General features: G+C 45.5%; 1 protein-coding gene across 1 annotated transcript in view; it reads left to right on the top strand.

Moving 5' to 3' along the window:
* The window catches only part of LOXHD1 (lipoxygenase homology PLAT domains 1), a 154923-nt gene extending 136533 nt beyond the window's left edge, over positions 1–18390 (top strand). Inside the window, exons 38-41 of the mRNA XM_071802711.1 lie at positions 11363–11533; positions 12739–12877; positions 14673–14834; positions 17761–18390. Of these exons, the coding sequence (XP_071658812.1) occupies positions 11363–11533; positions 12739–12877; positions 14673–14834; positions 17761–18241 (953 nt within the window). The 3' untranslated portion in view covers positions 18242–18390. The remainder of the gene's footprint in view (positions 1–11362; positions 11534–12738; positions 12878–14672; positions 14835–17760) is intronic.
* The last annotated feature ends 2794 nt before the right edge of the window (positions 18391–21184 follow it).

Here is a 21184-nt window from a genome sequence, read left to right as displayed (position 1 = left end):
AACCCTTTCCAGGAAGAATATTTCCCTAATATCCAACCTAAATCTCTCCTGGAGTAACCTGAGACCATTTCCTCTGCTCCAGTCACTTGTTACTTGGAAGAAGTTGCCGAAATGCTTTTTCCTTGAACCTGCGGTTTGGATCCTGAAATGGAAAAGGCTGTCAAAATACCCACTGGAGTTTACTCAGCAAACAGGCACCTCTGTGGCTGCAAGGGTGTTGTTGGTGTCCTTCTGAGAGCAACAAGAAACCAATACGGACTTGCAGATTCATTTTCAAATATATTACCAGCTAAAATGTCTACAAAGCGAACGCTTTCCTCAGGAGGCATTGTGGCTTCCCATCGGCCAGTCACACTAACAGGCTGAAATACACCCACCGGATCAGAGCTGGTCCTTAGGGCTCAGGCACACGAACAGGCTGGGATGCAGGGACATGAGAAGTGGGTCTGTTGAGCCCAGCAGCCACTGCCAACAGCAACATCCTTCCCCAATTCTCTGCATCTTACCACATGTAGCTAAGGGCATCTCCAGATCTGGGTATCATTTTTGTCCGCTAGGTAACTTCCAGTGAGTTTTCTCACTCAAGTGCTTGTCTAGGCTCCCCAGGAAATATTTAGCACCCATGGCATCCTGAGGTAATGAGTCCCATGGGTCCACTCTCTGCTGCATGAGAGAGAAATCCTGTTATCTAGGCAGTTTTGCTGCTTTTTCATTCTTGCACAAGCGATCGGGGTTCACCTTCTTCGTGCCACTGATGATGTTGTTGGTACAGGTTGGGGAGTTACCACGTTACAGATGAGCTACGATGATTGCTATCTGCATTCTCTTGGTTAGGGGCAAAGGGAAGTAACAGAGTTTAGCCTTAGGCTAAGCAGTAAATAGGCTCAATTAATGTGAGTTTGCTGTGGGCTAAGAGCCCATACCCTGATAGCCACCACAAGTCAGCTAAAATAGTAAAATGTATATCCAGAACCTGAAAAAATACTTGAGGTTTATGAATATAACTGCACATTGCAACCTCGTATTCTCTTTCCTTATTTCTCTCTTATGATCGTTTTCCATTTATAAATAACTGTTAATAGGGCTTTTACCAGACCTAAGTCTTGGAGAAAAAACATGCTCAGGTTTTATTCAGAAAAAAATGTGCTTATCTTTCCCCCCGGAAAGAAGGACAACTGTGGTTTAAATCATAACATGTGTTTTCTTCATTGTTCTTGCATTAGTCATGTGAAAGGCATATCCTATCTAAACCTTCACACAATGCAGCATGACAGTTTGTTGGGTGGATAGACTATTTATTACTGCTGGGATCCCAGGCTATAGCTATCCTTTGCATACAGGCCTACACTTCCTATATAATTTATATAAATTGGCTGTGCCACTGGTTAGACATTCCTGGCTCTGTTTTTTGGAAAGGAGTAGTGGGGTCATGGGTCAGGATCTTGTATGCTTTTTGTCAGATGCTTGAGGGACTTTGGATATTAAGCAAAAATGTGCTTGTTTTTACCATTACTTTGAGACATTAGATGTTGATCGTTCTTTCCCTAGTTGTTTGGTTTGGGTTTTTTTTCATTTTTGGTTTAAACAGTTATTTGCCAGTGACCTGTAGAAGACTCAGCCTCACACTGGCCTATCCCATTGCTCCTCATGTGCTGAATATTTGGAACACGGGTGATGTTCTTATCCTCATTTTCATAATAATCAGCCTTAATGGCAACATCAGCTTCGTTTGATTCAAATTAGGTGCCTTTTGCATTTCTGGGCTAGTTAAGGGAACTACTAACCATCGCAAGGCTTCTTTGTTTTTCAAACATCACCTGGCTCCAGCAAGAAGTCAAACAACCTGCCTTCATTTTGGAATAAAAAACATTGAAATGGCTTGCCCGAGGTGGCTACTTTGACATGAAGCCCACTCGAGCATCCATTTCCATCAACAAAGTTTTGCTGCCAGTTCACATCCCACTTTTGTTTACCTTTTCATGGAAATTTAACTACTGTGGGTTGCTCGGAGTTGGAGAGGCAGTAATTGCAATGTCAAAGACTGTCAGAAGGTCTTTAAATCGCAAACACTTCATTTGCCTCCTCTGGAAAAGAATGTCGGTTTTATGGTGTCACTTTAATGCTTTAAAATGTTGTTTTCCCCACCAAAAACTGCTGAGTGGCATCGCTGTATGAGATATAAAGGAGGAATTAAGCCCCCCTCTAATCCCTCTGACTTCAGCAAAATTGATCAGGGAGGAAATCGGTGCTCATTTGAAAACAGGCAACTTAGAGACTTCACAACTGTAATTTCAAGGAACTTATTCCTGATCTTTTAGATGTTTTGAGCTCACCAGCGAGAGTCTGGTAACAATGAATTGCTGTGAATGAAATTTAGTTTTAAATTTTGCACCATGTCTTTTCATCTTGCCCCTGTTTACTTGGAGATACTGATGTTCGACCTAATATAGTTAGATTCCCTGAGCAAATTTAATCATTTCCAGACTCCCCATTTCCTGATCTCAGATAGGCACTATGTATTTTCTCATATCTCAGTTCATTTACTTGCACATTTATGCAAGATCAGTATCTGTAGGTCTGTAGAAATGTTGGCTTTCTAAATATAGGTCTAAATTTTTTTTACTTTGGTTTAAGAACTAAATCATCATTCTGGAAGAATGACTTAAAGTTTCTCAGTATCTCAGTAATGGAATTATTTACCTAGAAAAAGCTTCTGTCTTTTTTTTGTCTACTTTTTTTCTTCCCATTGTTTTTTGGTTACCATCCTCTCCTAGCAACAAGGAAATATGGGAAATCTGGATTTAGCTCCCTCATCTGCCTGAGTCAATTTGAATCCAGTTGATGAGCAGTTTCTCTAAAGTCATTAATTTCAGATTCTATATTATCTCAGTTGCCACCAGACAAGGGGAGCCAGGAAGAGACTAATTATGGATAAACTAGAGTTCTCTGTGTTATTACAGGACCAAAGACAGAAGTAAATAACCAGGTTATGCAGCCCAGCTCCTTCTTTGCCTCAACAGGGCCCTTCTCTCAATTACACCAACTGCTATGACATTGTCTGATTGAGTTTTAAATAGCACAGCTGCTCCAATGACTCCTTTTGGGTGGCTCTTCCAAAGAAGAAAGTGTCTTATTCCCCTTTCTTGATTAGGACCAAACTCAAAAGCATTAATATGCCCTTGTTTTTCCTTTTCTTTCTTTGAAGGGATGACCTTTTTAAGAAGTAGTATCTTGGATCAGACACTAAATTGCCCAGGCCTTGGACTCGTAGCACATGACTTTTCCAGAGATATATTTTTGCAATTTACAGATATGATTCAAAGCCTTTGGGGCACTTGTAGGCCATAAATTATTAAAAGAAACCTAGATGTCTGCCTTTTTAGCCCTTTCTAAGGATTTTCTCAGCTATCAGACTTGAGTAGGGCTTTTCTATGTCTTCTTCTCAGCGCTTGACTGTTACCTCACATACTCTGTTGGTCCATGGGGCAGATTTGTGGAATAGTTTCTACTTCAAATAAAAAGGGAGAGCAAGATAAATAGATGTGTGAAACTGCCCAAGGAAAGGAGTCCCATTGCTCCCCCTTTTGTTGATGGCTCAATATATAGGAAGACAAAGTCAGCTTCTGCTTCTTTCTGCATCGATTGAGGTCCACACCATGGTCAAGGCACAAATGAACATGCACGCTGCAGACCTGTGTAGAATGCCAGAAACCATGTTGTGGCCACCTAGTCCTTCAAAATGCCCAAGTCACAGAATCACAGGATGGTTGGAATTGGAAGGGACCTCTGTAGATCATCCAGTCCAACCCACCTGCTCAAGCAGGGTCACCAGAGCAGATCACACAGGATCGGGTCCAGGCGGGTTTGAATGTCTCCAGAGAAGGAGACTCCACAACCTCTCTGGGCAGCCTGGGCCAGGCTCTGGCACCTCAATGGAAAGAGGTTTCTCCTCATATTCAGATGGAACCTCCTGTGTTTCAGTCTGTGCCTGTTGCCCCTCATCCTGTCATTGGGCACCACTGATCAGAGTCTGGTCCATCCTCTTGACACCCACCCTGGAGATATTTATCAGCATTGATAAGATCCCCTCTCAGCTTCTCTTCTCCAGGCTGAACAGCCCCAGCTCTCTCAGTCTCTCCTCATCAGAAAGATGCTCGAGACCCCTCAGCATCTTTGCAGCCCTAAATCTGGCTCCAGCCCCTTGGGACATCCCAGCACAAACCCGCAGAGCCCTCCTCATGCACCATGTGCCTTCCTCCCTCTTCAATGGTAGGTTTTCTCCTTGTGCTCAACAGGCCTATCACAAAAACCTGCTACAGGCATTAGAGCACAAGCAGAAGCCACTGAAAAGGTCTCACAGTCCGGAGTTGACATAAAGTAGAAGGAAAAAGGCAAGTAAGCAAATAAAACAGCAGACTCAGGGAGAAGGTGAAGACTTCAGTGTTGACCTTGCACAGTTATTCATGTCTTCCCAGTCTCCTATAGCTGCAGAACCCTCCACTACAGGGTGGAAAGAGCCCAAAAGGCTGTAGAATTATCAGTTCTGTAAAAGCCTCTTTCTCCTTTAAGCCTCCTTTTCTCTTCCTGGGGACTAATTATCCTGCACCCTTTTTAAAATGCTTTTGCACCAAGTATGCCTCAATAAAACACAAAATATGCTTCAATTGCAATAGTATAATCTGAGAAAGTGTTATATATTCACTCTGAGCTGTTAAGTGCTTTTGCACACGAGTAGTTTATCTGTAAGATGTTATGGGGAGGGAGGGCTGCCTGAGAGTGATTTATGGGTGGTTTTGACCTGAGTCAAATCTTGGACTCAACAAGTTGCATAGACAACGGAAAGGGGGGCGCAGGGGCCCTATTTTCTAAAACTGTCTCAAGTGTTAAGCTTTTGCTTTGTCAAAGGTTGTGAGAGGTTTTGCATTGCCTGTCTACTCTGATGAGAAATGTTGTGGTGTGAATTAACATGATCCTAAAGGAGAGATATACAAAACTGATCTATTTTTATTCCGCCACTGGCTTGCTGAATGACCTTGCGTAAATCATGTCCCTGTACCTCGTTTTCAATTATGTAAATCAGGGATAAAAATTATTCACCTTATCTAAAGTGTTTTGAGATGTACTGATGCAAAGCTACATGCTATGATTTTAACACTGCGCAATTAACGCTCCACTTCTAGCGAACTAACACTGCTACCAAAACTCCCACCGCTTTCCAGGTGATGTCTCATGTGGTGGGGTCTGAGAATGGATAGTCATCTAACCAGGTATGGGATAAATGCTGTCAGAGGACACAAGGCTGATGAACTGTCTTTGCAGTGGTCATTCTTTTATCTTTCAGCCAACGTGAAAAGAAAAGAAGATACAATTATGGGGCTGAGCAGTGCTGGCTGCTGGTTGTGAATGGCTGGGCAGCTGCAATTCTTCGCTGGCCCCTGGGCAGTCAATGTCCCAAGCAGGAGTTTCTTTTACTCCTAAAGGAACATAAGCACCAGTAATGACAACTATTATCTTTGATCAGGCACCAACTGTTTTCAAAACAAAACCACAGAGGATCTGCTACAGATAGACAAGAGGTAGAGAGGAAAGTCGATTAATATGACTGCAAAGAGGCAGTTTAACTTCCATGTGCACGTGCATCCAAGCCTGGATGTGGTTCTGTCAGTGCAGATTTTATCCCACCAGCTCTCACTTTTCAAGGAAAAGTTAATATTCACTGAAGCAGGGTCAGGAACAATGTGTCTAGTGAGGGGTGAACTCTCCAGACTATGTTCTCACTCTTCTTCTCCCATACACAGAATCACACAGAATCAACTGGGTTGGAAAAGCCCTCAGAGATCATCCAGTCCAACCCTTGGTCCAACTCCAGTCCATTGACCAGATCATGGCACTAAGTGCCATGGCCAATCTCAGGTTAAAAATCTCCAGGGCCGGTGAGTCCAGCACCTCCCTGGGCAGCCATTCCAATGCCTGATCACTCTCTCTGCAAAGAATTGCTTAATAATATCGAGCCTAAATTTCCCCTGGCAGAGTTTAAGCCCATGTCCCCTTGTCCTATTGCTAACTGCAAACATGCTCCCATGTTTCCGCATGTGTCAGAATAGCTTAATATTTTAGGGGTGAATACAGGCTGGGGCAAAGTGGTGGCTGTTCCCAAGAGGGGCAAAGGAAAATTCTGGTGCTGCAAGTTGGGGTTTTAGTCAAATGAAGTGATAGCTTCGTTATCTATGTTAAACCTGCTACTTCTAAACTCAAAGTCGATTGCACTGATAACTGCAGGAGTCTGTCCAACAAGGAAAGGCACAAATATTTAGCATCTCCTGGGAAAAAGGCAAGATGGCCCTATGAAGACCTTGTATATGCACACAGAAGGTCCTTGCCCAACATCACCCAGTTGTCAGCTTGGGCCCTTTTGGAAATGAGGATAAATGGGACAAATAACTGCTCTTTTTTATAAGGATGCTTGAGGAAGAGAATACATTTCCCTACAAGACATTAAATTATATGACTGCCAGAGTCAAGCAAGCAAAGTGATTCTGTTTTCCCCAAAGCTCTTCTCCTCCTCTAATTACATTTGAAATGTTTTGCACGCTATTGAAAATGTCACTTCCAGCTGCGGACCGTTAAGGAGCCTAGGTGGCACAGCCACGGATTTTATTAGGGCAGATTTGCTCCTGGGGATTTCAATGACAGCAAAACAGGCCTGGAGTGAAGTATCTTTTGTTACAAACATTGAACACTTGTTCTGGTGACAGCAGATCTTCCACAAAAGCACAATAGTGGCCAAGCCATTTTAAAGACCAAGACCTGCATAATCAAGCAGGGGCTGCTCAGATGTGGGCTATTTCTGCCCCAAAGCAGCAACAGAGATAAATGTAGCGGTGATGGTTTGTGCTGGGCTCACCGCAGAAGAGCCCACCATGCCCTCCAAGGCATTGACACGCTTGATTTGTGCCTAAGCCTTTGTTCTCCTGGTAATGTTGGTCGAGGTGCCAAAGGGACACTAGCAGATCTGCTCTGGCTCTTCTGAAAGTTAAGTGATGCAGCAGCTGCGTCTTTCATGGTGGGTTGAGATCCACCATGCAAGAAGGCAACAAAGATGATTAAGAGAGTGGAGCATCTCCAGTGTGAGGAAAGGCTGAGGGAGCTGGGGCTCTGGAGCTTGGAGAAGAGGAGACCGAGGTGTGACCTCATTCGTGTTTACAGATAGATAAAGGGTGAGTGTCAGGAGGATGGAGCCAGGCTCTTGGGGGTGACAACCAGTGACAGGACAAGGGGCAATTGGTTCAAACTGGAACACAGGAGGTTCCACTTAGCTATGAGAAGAAACTTGTTCCTGGTGAGGGTGTCAGAGCCTGGCCCAGGCTGCCCAGGGAGGTTGTGGAGTCTCCTTCTCTGCAGACATTCAAACCCGCCTGGACACCTTCCTGTGGAACCTCAGCTGGGTGTTCCTGCTCCATGGGGGGATTGCACTGGATGAGCTTTCCAGGGCCCTTCAACCCCTGACATTCTGGGATTCTGTGATTCTGTGAAGAGTAACCCAGGAAAAGGCTGATGAGCCATCCCTGCAGAAACCCTCCAGTTTCTCCTGCATGGCCAGGCTGTGTGAGCAGTGGCCAGGATCCAGGAAAGTCCTTCTGCTCTGCTATGTCCACACCACTTTTCTAGCTCCCCTTCTTCCCTCCTTCACTGACGTCTGCTCCATAAACCACCTTGTGCTGTGGATTTGATGCCTCTGGGGTTACATCCATGTGGGATGTAGTTCCCTTTCCTGTGATTTCTTAGGTAGCTGTAATGTCTCCAAGCCCATTTCTCTCCAAAGGCTGAACAGAAACAGAAGGTGGAAACAGGGTAATATCCTGAAACCAGGATTTCATGACCTGGAAAGTCATTCTGCAAGCACAGTTCCTTCTCCTTTCACTGATGTGCCTCTCAGCATGCAGAGCCACCTCACCGGAGGGAAAGTCTCACATTTAGATTCTGTGCATAACTGGACTTTGTGTTTTCTTTCTAGATTAATAAAAAAGGAACTTAAACGTATCTTTTCTCAATCTGAAACAAATGAAAACCGATTATTTTTCAGGCAAAGCAGAATAATTTCTTCAACTCCGAATCCATACTCCCATTTCCATATCAGCTTTTAAATGGGTTTCATGCTGAGGTAGTGAAACCCTTGATGTGACACCACTCCTGGCACCTGGGGCTATGGACAAGGTTGGAAAATGTGCCGTTCTGGATTAAACCAGCACAGCATTTACCTGGGTGAATTATTTCTCTTGAGAAATGAAAAACAATATAGGATACTTCCCCAGCTTACTGTTCTCCTAATCTATTTTAACCATCAGGAAGGAAAATAGGAAAAGAGAAGGACTAGCTCTTGTGAGATGGAAGTGATTTTGTTGGGTTTTGTTCTGTTTTGTTTTGTTTTCAATTTAAAGCAAACAGGAGCATACTTCGAGGCCACTTTTCTGAGAGCGACCAGCCAGCTCCTTGGTTTGACGTACCTTGTGCCGTAAGGGACACCCTGTTTGTATTTTCTGCCCAGTGTCAATCCCCTGACAGAGCCCAGAACTTGCTCTTTAAATAGTCCAGAGCTGATAAATGCACCTTTTCCAGGGAACACCAAGAAAAGCTGCACTTTGTGCTTGTTTTGCCCTCACCTCCAACATTTACAGGAAAGTCAGTTCTGGCCTGTATCGCCCTGTGATAAAAAATCAGGTTTTTGTTGCAGCTCTCCTGATGAGCAGCTGTGGGAACCAGGATAAAGAAAAATCATAGATTCATGGAATAGTATGTGCAGTTCATTCAGTCTCTCTCCTGATAACACTGCTTAGCACCGATCCTGTACTAATCATACTGCTCGCTGATGGCAAGAGGATTAAATCCACCAATTTATTCTATCTTGGTCTGCAGTCGTTGATCTCTCTCGCTGGAGAAGAATGGGATGTTTTCTTTCTTTCATCCTGTACTGTTTTAACTAAAGTTCTGATGAAAGCAGACCAGCCTCCTGAATATGCTGCAGAGACATTCACTGAACTTAAATGGAAACAAACCTGCCAAAAATATTAACGACTGATGCTGCCAACATGTTTAGAATAAATTTCCAAAGAGCAAGTCGCTCCGGTTGGAGCACAGTGGGAGCTCTGGGGAATGTAATAAGATCTGCCCGGAGACATAAAACTGGTGAGGATCTGTGAGGGTATCACGTACCTGTTCACCCCCCAAAACCCCTTCTCACCCTTGTTCTACTGCTGGAGCCTGGAGGAGGTCTTGTATGTTGAGGTGGTGCATCCAGCTCCAGGTTTGGTCATTGGCACATGGAATTGTCCTCCCAGTGCAAGAGAGATGTGGACATACTGGAGAGAGTTCAGTGAAGGGCCACCAAGATGGTTAAAGAGTTGTAGCCTCCATTCTATGAGGAGGTGTTGAGAGAGCTGGGATTGTTCAGCCTGGAGAAGATGAGGCTTGGGGAATGAGTAAAGAAGATGGAACAAGACTCGTCTTTGCAGTGCTCAGTGACAGGACAAGCAGCAATGGGCACAAATTCCAATTTAAACATAAGAGAAAAGCTCTTTTCTCTGCACAGGTAATCAAATGCTGGAGCAGGTGACCCAGCGAGGTTGTGGAGTCTCCATCTTTAGAGATATATAACACCTGACCTGCTTTACCTGATCCTGCTCTAAGCAGGGGGTTGGTCTAAACATTCTCCAGAGGTCCCTTCAAGCCATGATGATTGTGTAGTTCTGTGCCTCCTAAATTTAAGGGGCAAATGGTGTCTTTTGTGGAGCTCCATGCTTCACAGGAGGTGATTTCTTAGCTTGAGGAAGGTTCAGAAGCAAAAGTACAAAATAGGAATGGTTCTGAGACTGGAAGAGCACTGCTAATATACAGTATGGAGGGATCACAATCCACAGGAGCAGGATGGCTTGGTACATAACTAAAAAAGGTGCCATCATTTTCTTTTCAGGGCTAAAGAAGATTAATAGTTGTGAACGAAGGAGGTAGGCACATGGCAGTGAGTTCTTTTAAAAGTGAGAGGTGTTTAACATCTCTGGGATGCAAATAATAAGTCAGCAGAGTTCTCTCATCATGAACATAACCTTTCTTTGCCTGACCAATAACAGGACTTGTAAGTAGAACTGTCAGAAGCTCCCATTCCCCCAAGCTAAACAAGGTCTTCTTCTATTTCAACAAATCAGAAAGATGTTACCAAATACCCTTTTCTTCATTTTCAAGTTGTTTTTTTCATTAAAAAAAAAAAAAAGAAAAGAAAAGAAAAGCAGAAAACTAAAATGAAGCTATGACTCTTCAAAGACCCCAAGGCAAAAGTTAAGCAATCTGGTGATCTGGAGGTCTCTGTTGCAGAATCCATCACTTTAGTCTATCCTACCTTCATATCCCAGTGACTGCATTAGTGATTTTACTCTGGTTGTTTGGCAAGATCAGGGTAGTAAGGGTAACTTCCTTGCATGTTCTACCTGGCAGGGTCAAAGGAGTAAGTCGTAATCTGCTTTGTGACCTTCAAAGACAATCACAAAGGGTTTGGGGGCCACAGAGAAAGACACTAAAACCCTACAGCTTGTGACCAGCTAGCACTCCCAAGACATGAAGAGACTCCTGCAAATAACACACACACACCTGGTACGTCTTTTTTTAATAACTATGCAAATGCACTGTGGAAGGACAGAGGTTAGGTGGAACAGGAACTTGTGTCTTTCTTTTGGCTTTCAGGCTTCAATTTTTCTTTAAAAAGGAAAGAAGAATCAGCAGTGGTTTATGTGACAAAAGCCGCTTGATTAACTTTGCCCGTAAGCCCTGTCATTTCCAGGAGATTTCGTGCTTCTGGCTCTGGTGCACTGTTCTGCGGGGCCCTGGTTTCCCTGGGGCTTTGTAACAGTTTGTTGGCCCTAAGCCTCAGTGGTGTTTTTGCTGGGACGGTCCCTGTGTTGGTGTGTTGACGGGGTCACGCCGACCCCAGATCTCCCTGTTCATTGCTGCTGCTACTGGTGTTGCAGAAGCCCATCTCATGGAAAGCACTGGGCAAGGACAAGAGATGAGCCCTCGCCCAGGGTTATTGAAATCTAGCTTATCCAGGGCCATGTTCCAACACCCTTACATCTGATCAAAACCAGCGACTCCCTCAAAAGCATGGCCGGGCTGTAGAAGGGGGATCAGATTGTGGTCTTGAGCAGCTTGCCATCGCTTTGGGTATCAGAACAATGTCGTGTTCACTGACGACATTATTTGAAGCAGCTATAGATCATTTCTAGTATCAATAGGGTGCTCCCAAGGAGAAGCATCTCACCTTCTTACCCGATATGTGAAAATATCCAAATCTTTTTTTACTTTCTTGTTTTACTAGGAATCGCACCAGGTTGGCACTTGGAATATATTGACGTGAAAGACTCTGCCATGGACAAGACGTTTCGTTTCCAGTGCGATCGTTGGCTGGCTAAAGGTGAAGATGATGGGCAGCTCATAAGGGAACTGGCTTGTGCCAACAACGACATCCTGGAGCTGAAGGAACGGACTGGTAAGTTTAGAGCTGGCTTGTGGCATTTGTTGAGGGACCTCAGAGGCCATTGGGCCACCTCTCCTGCAAGCTGCTCCACCGAGGGTTCCCATGCAATAAGCATTTGCATTTGCAGGCTTTAAGGGTTGAATTACTTAAACTACTCAAACGTAGTTCAAGCATTAAATGCTGTGATATGAAAGAAACAAATCAGGATTTATGAGGAAGAAAAATATCTCGTTCTGGGTTGAAGCTTAAGAGAGGTTCATCTGCTGTGGTTCAGTCCAGCATTTAGACATAAGAACACACGTCTCATTAGAAATAATGGGCTTGAGTCTTTTGAGGTGGAAAATAAGTTCAATCCTTAAAGTTTTGTAAGTAACATTGCTCCAGCTTCCTTCTGAACATGTTCGGGGCTACGAGCTCAAGTATCCCAGCTGAACATGATGGCTGAGCTTAACACCCCATAACCCTGGAACTGCTCTGGGTAACTCCACTGAGTTCAGGGTAATTATACTGGTGTCTAATGTGGTGAACGAGTCAGTGAGCAAGAGTTATTTAACTGCATTGATGATATGCAAAGTGCATCTCAAGAACTCCTGCACCATGATGCTCTTCGTCAGGAGAGTCCTGGGGAGTCAATAATCACATTACACCAGTGTGATTTCACTGAAACAAAAACAAACACAAAACAAAACACCACACCAAACAAACAAAACTAAACTAAACAAAAAACCAACCAACCAAACAAACAAACAAAAAAGGACAAAAACCAAACCAGCCTTGTGTTTTCCATTTTGGATACTTACATGCCACTGTGGTATCTGAGCATGTCCTGTTGAGTTCCTGGGTACTCTCACTGTCCCTGTTAGGAACAGTGGCATAAAAACCACAGGATTTGGGCTGTGTTAAAAAGGGAATGCTTAGCACAGCAGGGAGCTGGACACAGACTGTTCGAGAGCAACTTTGTCTGTTCTTGCTAGCTGATCTAGCAGTACTTATATTTTTAACGTACCCTATTCCTGCATGAAATCCAAAACATGTACAAGTCAAAAGTTGCACAGATTTCAGTGTGGTTCCAGCCTTATTTTGCAAATGCTTACTTGTGTGCTGTGATAAATATTAGGAAGAGAGTTTTTAAGCAAAGCGACAGCCAAATGAAGAGATTTTTCTGGCCATCTGCTCTTCTTTTTCTGTTTAACGTGAGTGTTAATTATGCTTTAAAGCCTATGAGATTGTCACAGTAACAAGCGACAGAGAGGATGCAGAAACAAAGGAAAACATCTGGATCATTTTAGAAGGAAAGCTGGGCCGCTCGAAAGAATTCCTTATGGAAAACTCCTCCAAGAAAAGGAGATTTGAAAGGTAGTGAGACTGTGTGGTGGGCTAAATGAACTCCCCACCAGCTCTGTGTCTTGCAGAAACGCCACCTCTTCTCCAGAATGGTTGTGTCGTGTTTGTGTTTGTGCCATGCTGATTCTCATTGCCCTTCCAAAAAGCTGAAATGGCTTCTCATCTTCAGTAAAAAAAAAAGATATAAAGGTAGTTTCTTATGGGCAGACACAGAGCGGGTTTAAAAACGTTAAGAAAAAGGCATGTGGTAAAAATAAACGTAGATGATGCGTGTGTGTGTCCTTTTGTATTAGCACATAGAAATGGGCTTCTGGTGAGCTGTGTTTTTGAGCTGGGAGGAGCAGAAGGAAGCTGGAGGTGGTTTTAGTTCCTTTCGCAGCATCTCACTGGCAGCAGGAATCAGAGAGAAAGTAAAAATAGTTGGAGGCTAAATGTTGTCAGAGCTGCTCAGATTTGACTTTACAGATGAATCTGGGGGGTAAGACTGAAAGATCACTGTCGCGTGAGGAAAGCCAAATACGAGCCTCTTGTGCAGAGCTGGAGGCACATTGATGTAATGTGGGGCAGATGCCTTCTCCCACGTGGGACCGAAGTCCTTCGGATGTGAGACGGGTTTTCTACTTTGTTTAAGGACACAGCATGCCCTTAGGAGACAGGAACCCTTCAAAGCCACAGAGCCACGATCCAGAAGTGAGTTCAGAGATGGAAATGGAGCTGAGGAAGGGGTTGGAGCACAAGTGTGATGGGAGCAGCTGAAGGACCTGGGGGGTTCAGCTGGAGAACAGGAGCTGAGGGGACACAAAGAAATGACCTCAAGTTGCGCCAGGGGAGGTTGAGGTTGGATGTGGGGAACAATTTCTTCCTCAAAGGGCTGTGGGGCATTGGAACAGGCTGCCCAGGGCAGTGCTGGAGTCACCATCCCTGGAGGGGTTCAACAGACACACAGATGAGGCACTTAGGGACATGGGTTAGATGTGGACTTGGCAGTGTTGGGTTATTGGTTGGACTCGATCTTAAAGGTCTTTTCCAACTCAAACAATTCTATGATTCTATGTTGATGATGTTCAGTTGCTTTGCTGAGGGGAAAAGTTTCCCTTGTGGCTCTGTAAAGGACAGTGAAATTGTACCTGGTGTCGGCTCTGGTGTGAACAGGTGATATTTCATATGAAACATGTAAGATCAGGAGAAGTGTCTTCCTGACCTTGAGCTGGTGATGTCTACAGCAGAATTAAAGACAGCACTCTCCAAATCATCATTCACAGTCCATCCTTGGAGGCAGGTTGGAATAAGGACCAGTCCAAGAAGATAAACCTAACAGATACACAGGAGACATGACAGGTAGCCAGCCAAGGGTTTGACAGAGACCTGTTGTTTCTCTAAACTGTTTTCAAGCTGAGCTTCAGGAAGGGTGGCTGAACCAGCAAATTTAAAACAGCTATGGTGCGTAGATGTGTAACAGATACAGTATCTGTCAAGAATGAATGAATAAGTGCTGGAGGGGAAATTAGTCATTCTTTAGCTTTATCTATAATGAGACAAATTGATTTTGTATGTGGAAAAGCTCAAGTTTATCCTGGAAAGTCCTAGTGGCAACAATTTAAAGTGTCACCCCTAATCAGAGAAAATGCTAAATTTAAATATGGAAATTATACTTTGTGTTGAATGATTGTAGGTTAAATCAAATGACTTTAAATTAAGGCTTATCTTCTATCCTCCATAGCCATATGCATATTACTTAATGTTCATATGAGACAAGTCACTGCCAGCCTTAGAGATCCTAATGGAAACTGTTATTTGTTTCTTCCAGGGGAGCAACAGACACGTTTCAGTTTTCTTCAAAGAACGTTGGTGATATCGCAGCCATCTGTGTTGGTCACTGCCCAAAAGATGGAAAGAAGTCATCTGCAAAAGCTGATGTCTTCTGGCATGTTCAGGAGATTGTCGTAACAGAGATGGAGCTTTGCAACAAGTGAGTATCTTCTTGTCTGCGAGGAACTGCTCCAGGAGGGCACGCGGATGCTGAGCAGATCTGTGTGTGTCCTCCTGGAGCATTTCAGAATTAAGGAATAGTGGAAAGTCTTACCTAATATTAATCTCTTTCTGAAAGAAAGCCATTTGCTGTCTTGGATGCACAGTGTCCCTGCTTGACTTGCCTGTGCAGTCTCTGAGTTGTTAGAGCGGGTGTTTGCATGAGTAGATGCGTTTATAAACAAGTTGGTTTGGGTGAATCTCATAACTATGACAAATTAAAGTATCATCTGGCGGAAAACACTGACTGAAATTTGAGGGGTTTTCAAGGTGCTCTGCACAGACTGGCCTTTGGGCAAGTCTGGTAAAAACAGCTCCTAGAAAAAAGTTTAGAGTAAGACAAATCCAGAACCTCCAATTCAGACTAGTTTGGACGTGAGGTCCTTCTGGGATGGTCCAAAGGGCCTACTGGAAAGGTTGCAGTCATGTACCAAATCAGAAGTGCTCAGATACTCTGATGTGAATATGACTTAAATCTGTCATAGTCAAAAAATGACCACGTCTGAAGAGTCTTGAGCACGTCAGGTCCTACAGGCTTTGGTCTGAGCCCCGTCTTTGGAACGGACAATGTTCACAACTCAAGGAGTGTGCAGCACAGGGACTATGCAGGAGCCAAAGATGATCCATCTGCAGAAGAAACTCCTCTTCAGATAAAATATCCACAGTGTTAATCATTGATTATTTTTTTCTTCGCCGTGATATTTCCATTGCTGCTAAAGAATTTAACTACGAGGAGTTTGTTCCAGCTGAGACAATTGAGTGTTTAAGAAGAAATCCTTAAAGTGGTTTGTTGGGTTTTTTTTAGAAGCTAAGAGTCTCTCCTAGGAAATTAATCAGCCAGCAGAAGAGCCACAATAATATTTGCTGAATGAAAACTGAGTCAATTACATACTAAAACATATTCTTTTCTCCTGGTGGGAAAAACCTGGAACCCTTAAAGTCAAGCTGTGCAATCAAATCCTTGCACCAAACCCATCAGGAGCATGCTGAAACTGCTGAAGCAGAGTGTTTTGAAGGGGACAGAGATCTCATAAAGCCCTGGGGTTTTTAAAGTTGTATGAAATTGAAGGGGGCGGCCAGGAGATGCTGGTAAAGCCTGCAGCCTCTCATGGCACTGGAGCAGGGCTCCGGCTCTGCAGACGCAGCATCTCACAGAGGTGTTTGCGCTGCAAACCATCAACCAGAGCAGATCGCACCATGGGAGGAAGCTCTTACTTCAGGTATTCCAGATACCAGACACCCCAAAAAGCCCACTCGCTCAAGCCAAAGGCCAGATTAAAAGAGTTATGAGATTGCTGAAGAGATAGCTTTGAATTATACCGGGATTTTTTCCTTTTAATGGTAGATTTTAATATGCAGAATGGTTGGATTTGGAAGCGTTTTCTTGTAAATCCCATGGCTAGAAAAGTAATCTTCTTTCTCCTACCCCTCGCAAAGACTGGCATGCTCTACCGTAACTCCAGACCATGAGATATTACATAGCCCAAGAAATATAACTGCAGCATCAGGCAATCCCTCCACCCCACTCTCATGCAGTTTTTCTGTCTCTCAGCCTAAAATTTTGCTCCCGACAGAATTTCTCATTTACAAGGCTTCTTTCCAGAGAAACGAGTGCTTTGCTTTGGCTGTGGAAAATGTCAGAAGTGTTGGAAGTGTTTAAGAGGCGCAGTACTGCTGCAATGGCAGTAACCCTTCCTCCAGGTGTTTGTTTTACAAACACGCACTGCAATCCAGCTACGCTCCCTCCAGGAAGACCTGCTGCAGTTTGGCAAAGGGGGATGCGGCAGGGAGGGTGGGGGGAAACTCATTTGGAAATGATCTGCACCACTGGAAATGAAATACATCATTAAAAGCAGAGCGCTCCAGCCTCTGGCCGGCTGCCAGGTACGCGGTAATTTATGGATGTGCTGTGTGCTCCCTGCGCATCACCAGAGGCAGCACTGCAGACCCAAGGGCTTTCAGCATCTGGTACCTATCATTTCTGTGCTTGATGAGCGGTTTTTTTTCCTTGCTAATTATGGGCTGGGTGATCTAGATGGAGAAATGGGGGATGTAAACCTCTGCTTCCCATCTTTCTCATTCCCTTTTTCCTAGTTCTTAGCCCAACCTTACCCATACCTGAAAAGCAAGGATAATCACTGAGCTCCCTACAGGAACAGCTGCACGGATAGGACTCTGCTCTCAGAGCAGTTAAACTGAGCAGCACTGGGCTGCACTAACTGCAGGGATGGTCATAGAATAGTTGGGGTTGGAAGTGACCTCCAAAGCTCCCCCAGTGCCACCCCTGCCATGAGCAGGGACATCTTCACCAGCTCAGGTTGCTCAGAGCCCCGTCCAGCCTGGCCTGGGATGTCTCCAGGGATGGTTCAGCCACCACCTCTGCCCAACCTGGGCCAGGCTCTCACCACCCTCAGGGACAACAATTCCTTCCTCATGTCCAGCCTGAATCTCCCTCCTTTATTTTAAAACCACCACCCCTTGTCCTATCCCAACAGGCCCTGCTCAAAAGTCTGTCCCCATCTTTCTCACAGGCCCCTTTTAAGTCCAGAAAGGTGCAATAAGGTCTTCACACTGCTTGTCCTGCCTCAGTGGGTCTGCACATAAATGTACCATTGCATGGCCAAAAGAGGTGACGGGTGCCTCATACCAGCCCCAACATGTGCAGAATGTCTGTGGTTGTCTATGGAGACCCTGGATTTTCCAGTTTGCAATTGCAATGTTCAGCCACACCTGTCTTTCTAGAAAGAAACTCTAGTACTAGCACATATTTGCAAAAGTGCCGAAACAGCATCAATATTGAGGAATTTAGTGTCCCAATGAAGTGTCCGTTCATACCATACGACATCCTGCTGACTTCCTTTTGGTAGATACTTTTTCAGGTGCAACACGAAAATCCCTCTGCGCTACAAGAGACGGGACTACAAAGTGTTCGAGTGTGCCAAGGTCACCGAGAGCTTTGCCAGCAAAGCCCGGAGCTTGGTGCCAGTCAAATATGAGACCATCGTGGTCACAGGCTTCGAAAAAGGTGCGGGGACCGACGCCAACGTGTTCATCACCATCTTCGGGTTGAACGGGGATTCGGGAAAGCGGGCGCTGAAGCAGAAGTTCAGGAACCTCTTCGAGCGGGGCAAAACCAACAGGTTTTACCTGGAAACGCTGGACATGGGAGAGCTGAAAAAGGTCCGGATTGAGCATGACAACAGTGGTCTGGCTCCAGGCTGGTTGGTGGAGCGTGTGGAGATCACCAACTCGGCGACCGGCGTGACCACCATATTTCCCTGTGGGAAGTGGCTGGATGAAAACCGGGGCGATGGGCTGATCTGGAGAGAGCTTTTTCCTCGGTACTGAGAAGGGCAGGGTGTTTTTGTTCCCTTCTACATATGCATGTTTCCCATTATACTGTTTTATATTGCATTTTACTTTTTAAAACGCTGCCTTTTATATCGAGAGGTTTTTAGTAGCAAGATGTGCTTCCCGGGTTAACATTTTGTAAAAGTAATGCTGGTTTTTGTTTTTTTTTAAAGCATGTATAAAACTGTAAATGAGATCAACACATTTCTCTCTTGTTTATTATTAAAATCTACAACTGGCAGAGCCACAAACTGTCCTTTAACAGCTCAGATGCCATTTTCTACTCTCAGTGCTTTTCCCTGCCAGGGCTGGGGAAGCCTACTGGCCTCCACCACTAATGGGCTCTCCTTGTGAATGAGTGAAGAGGAGAAGGGAATTGAGCTAGTATACTGAAGAAAATTGAGCTTGGACATCCCAGTTTTTGCCACTTCTGGTGACTGTGAACACTACACATCCATACACACACACACACACGTCCAGAAGGCACTGCATCAAAAGCAGTGGGCACAGCAGGGTTTTCTACAGGGAGAGCTGGGAAGAATCATAGAATCACAGTATGATTTGGGTTGAAGGGACCTTCAAATCTCCCCCAGTGCCACTCCTGCCATGAGCAGGGACATCTTCACCAGCTCAGGTTGCTCAGAGCCCCGTCCAGCCTGGCCTGGGATGTCTCCAGGGATGGTTCAGCCACCACCTCTCTGCCCAACCTGGGCCAGGCTCTCACCACCTTCAGGGACAACAATTCCTTCCTCATGTCCAGCCTGAATCTCCCTCCTTTAGTTTAAAACCATCACCGCTTGTCCTACCACAACAGACCCTGCTCAAAAGTCTGTCCCCATCTTTCTCACAGGCCCCTTTTAAGTCCAGAAAGGTGCAATAAGGTCTCTCTGGAGCTTCTCTTCTCCAGCTGAACACCCCAACTGTCTCATCCTGTCCTCCCAGCAGAGCTGTTCCAGCCTCGGATCATTCCTGTGGCTCCTCTGGCCCCTCTCCAGCAGGTCCATGTGTGTCCTGTGCTGAGGACCCAGAGCTGGACCAGCACTGCAGGGGGGTCTCACCAGAGTGGGGCAGAGGGGCAGAGTCACCTCCTGACCTGGTGCCCATGCTCCCAGTGATGCAGCCCAAGACACAATTGGTTTCTGGGCTGCAGGCACACACTGCCGGCTCATGTCTCATCTCTCATTCCCCAGCACCCCCCAAGTCCTTCTCCTGGGGGCTGCTCTCCATCCCTTCACCCCAGCCTGCACTGATACTGGGGGTTAATGGGAAGGACCCATTATCTACACAGCCAAGTCTCAAGTGGTGGGATCTGGGTGGTGTTTTCCACCCATGGGCTTTCCCTCCCATCTAGCCAACCCCAGCTCTTAGGATGGACTCATCTGGGTCTGCCCAGAGCTGAGATCTGCAGCTATGGCAGCTTGCACAAAAACACTAAAAAATAATCAATTCCACTGCAAGGAAGCTGTGCTAACTACATTCAAAGCTGTCTCAGGATAATCTTACCCTATATGGCCTGAATACCAGCTTCATGTCAGGAAGCTTCCATTCATTTTAATTTTTTTTCTCTTAATAAGGGTTGCTGCTTTGATTTTTACTGTGGTGGAGAAGGGATTTCCCGGCCGCAATAAGGGCTGGTGCTGCTGCAAATGAGCTCTTCCCAGGTACTCACTACTCTACAAATACCAAGGAAAGCTATTTAAACATCATTACTTCTGGAGCCCCATCTCCCTCCCCGTGGAGCAAAGCGGCAGAACACATCCTTCGGAGGAGAAAGGGGGTGCCTGAGCTGCCAGGAGAAGACGACCTTCCTCCCGGCCCACACGTGTCCTAGGAGAAGTCCTTCTGTCTCCCAGGAGCTGGTTTTAAACAAGCACTTTGTGCAAAAGGGCATGAAATGGGCCAAGAGTGGGTTAAACTGCCTGAGACCACCCACCCCGTCAGTCTTTGGGATGGCGACGATGCTTAAGCTGGGACATGACCTGGATGTGCCCAGCCACAAAACAGGACGGTCCCACTGCAGAGTCCCTGCCTGGTCATGGGCAAAGGAGGCCTCAGCAAAGACCAGTGATGCTGAGTTAAGTCTGTGTTGTGAATGTTGTCGATTGCTCCTGGATATTTGACTACATCTTTATTTTCTGCAGCAGGCACCACCAAAGAGACTTGAGCTTATTCAGGGCTGTCTGTGCCAGCTCGCAAATAATAGCTCATACTAATTCATTTTAGAAACCTTTGTGTTAACTGATGGTTTTGGAGCACAGCAAGTTGCTTAAATGAGCCCCGTAATAAGCCTCATAAATGATCAAGTACTCACTGATAGGAATAATGATGGCAGCCTTTACTGGCTGTATTCTCCCTCCTCACTGCCAACTGGTGCTACCAAGCCCTGAGCAAGGTCCGAGACAGCGCTGGGGGCTCACAGGAGGAGCAGGACGGACATCAGGATGGCTGAAGGCAGGTGCTGGGTTCAGCAGGCTTGTTGCACCCCTAGGACCCCGCTGGGCTTGGGCCTGGGCTCCCCGGACAACCAGGAGGTCCCACGAGCAGAATCACAGAATGGCTGGGGTGGGAATGAACCTCTGAAGATCATCCATTCCAACCCACCTGCTCAAGTAGGGTCACCAGAGCAGATCACACAGGATCGTGTCCAGCTGGGTTTGAATGTCTCAGAGAAGGAGACTCCACAACCTCTCTGGGCAGCCTGGGCCAGGCTCCGGCACCTCAAAGGAAAGAAGTTTCTCATATTCAGATGGAACCTTCTGTGTTTCAGTCTGTGCCCGTTGCCCCTCACCCTGTCGTTGGGCACCACTGAACAGAGTCTGGTCCATCCTCTTGACACCCACCCTGGAGATATTTAGCAGCATTGATCAGATCCCTCTCAGCTTCTCTTCTCCAGCTGAACAGCCCCAGCTCTCTCAGTCTCTCCTCATCAGAAAGATCCTC

Source organism: Patagioenas fasciata, chromosome Z (genome assembly GCF_037038585.1).
Source record: "Patagioenas fasciata isolate bPatFas1 chromosome Z, bPatFas1.hap1, whole genome shotgun sequence".
NCBI classification, from domain to species: domain Eukaryota; kingdom Metazoa; phylum Chordata; class Aves; order Columbiformes; family Columbidae; genus Patagioenas; species Patagioenas fasciata.
Note: the sequence above shows the minus strand (reverse complement) of the source record. Positions and strands in the feature narration are given on the sequence as shown.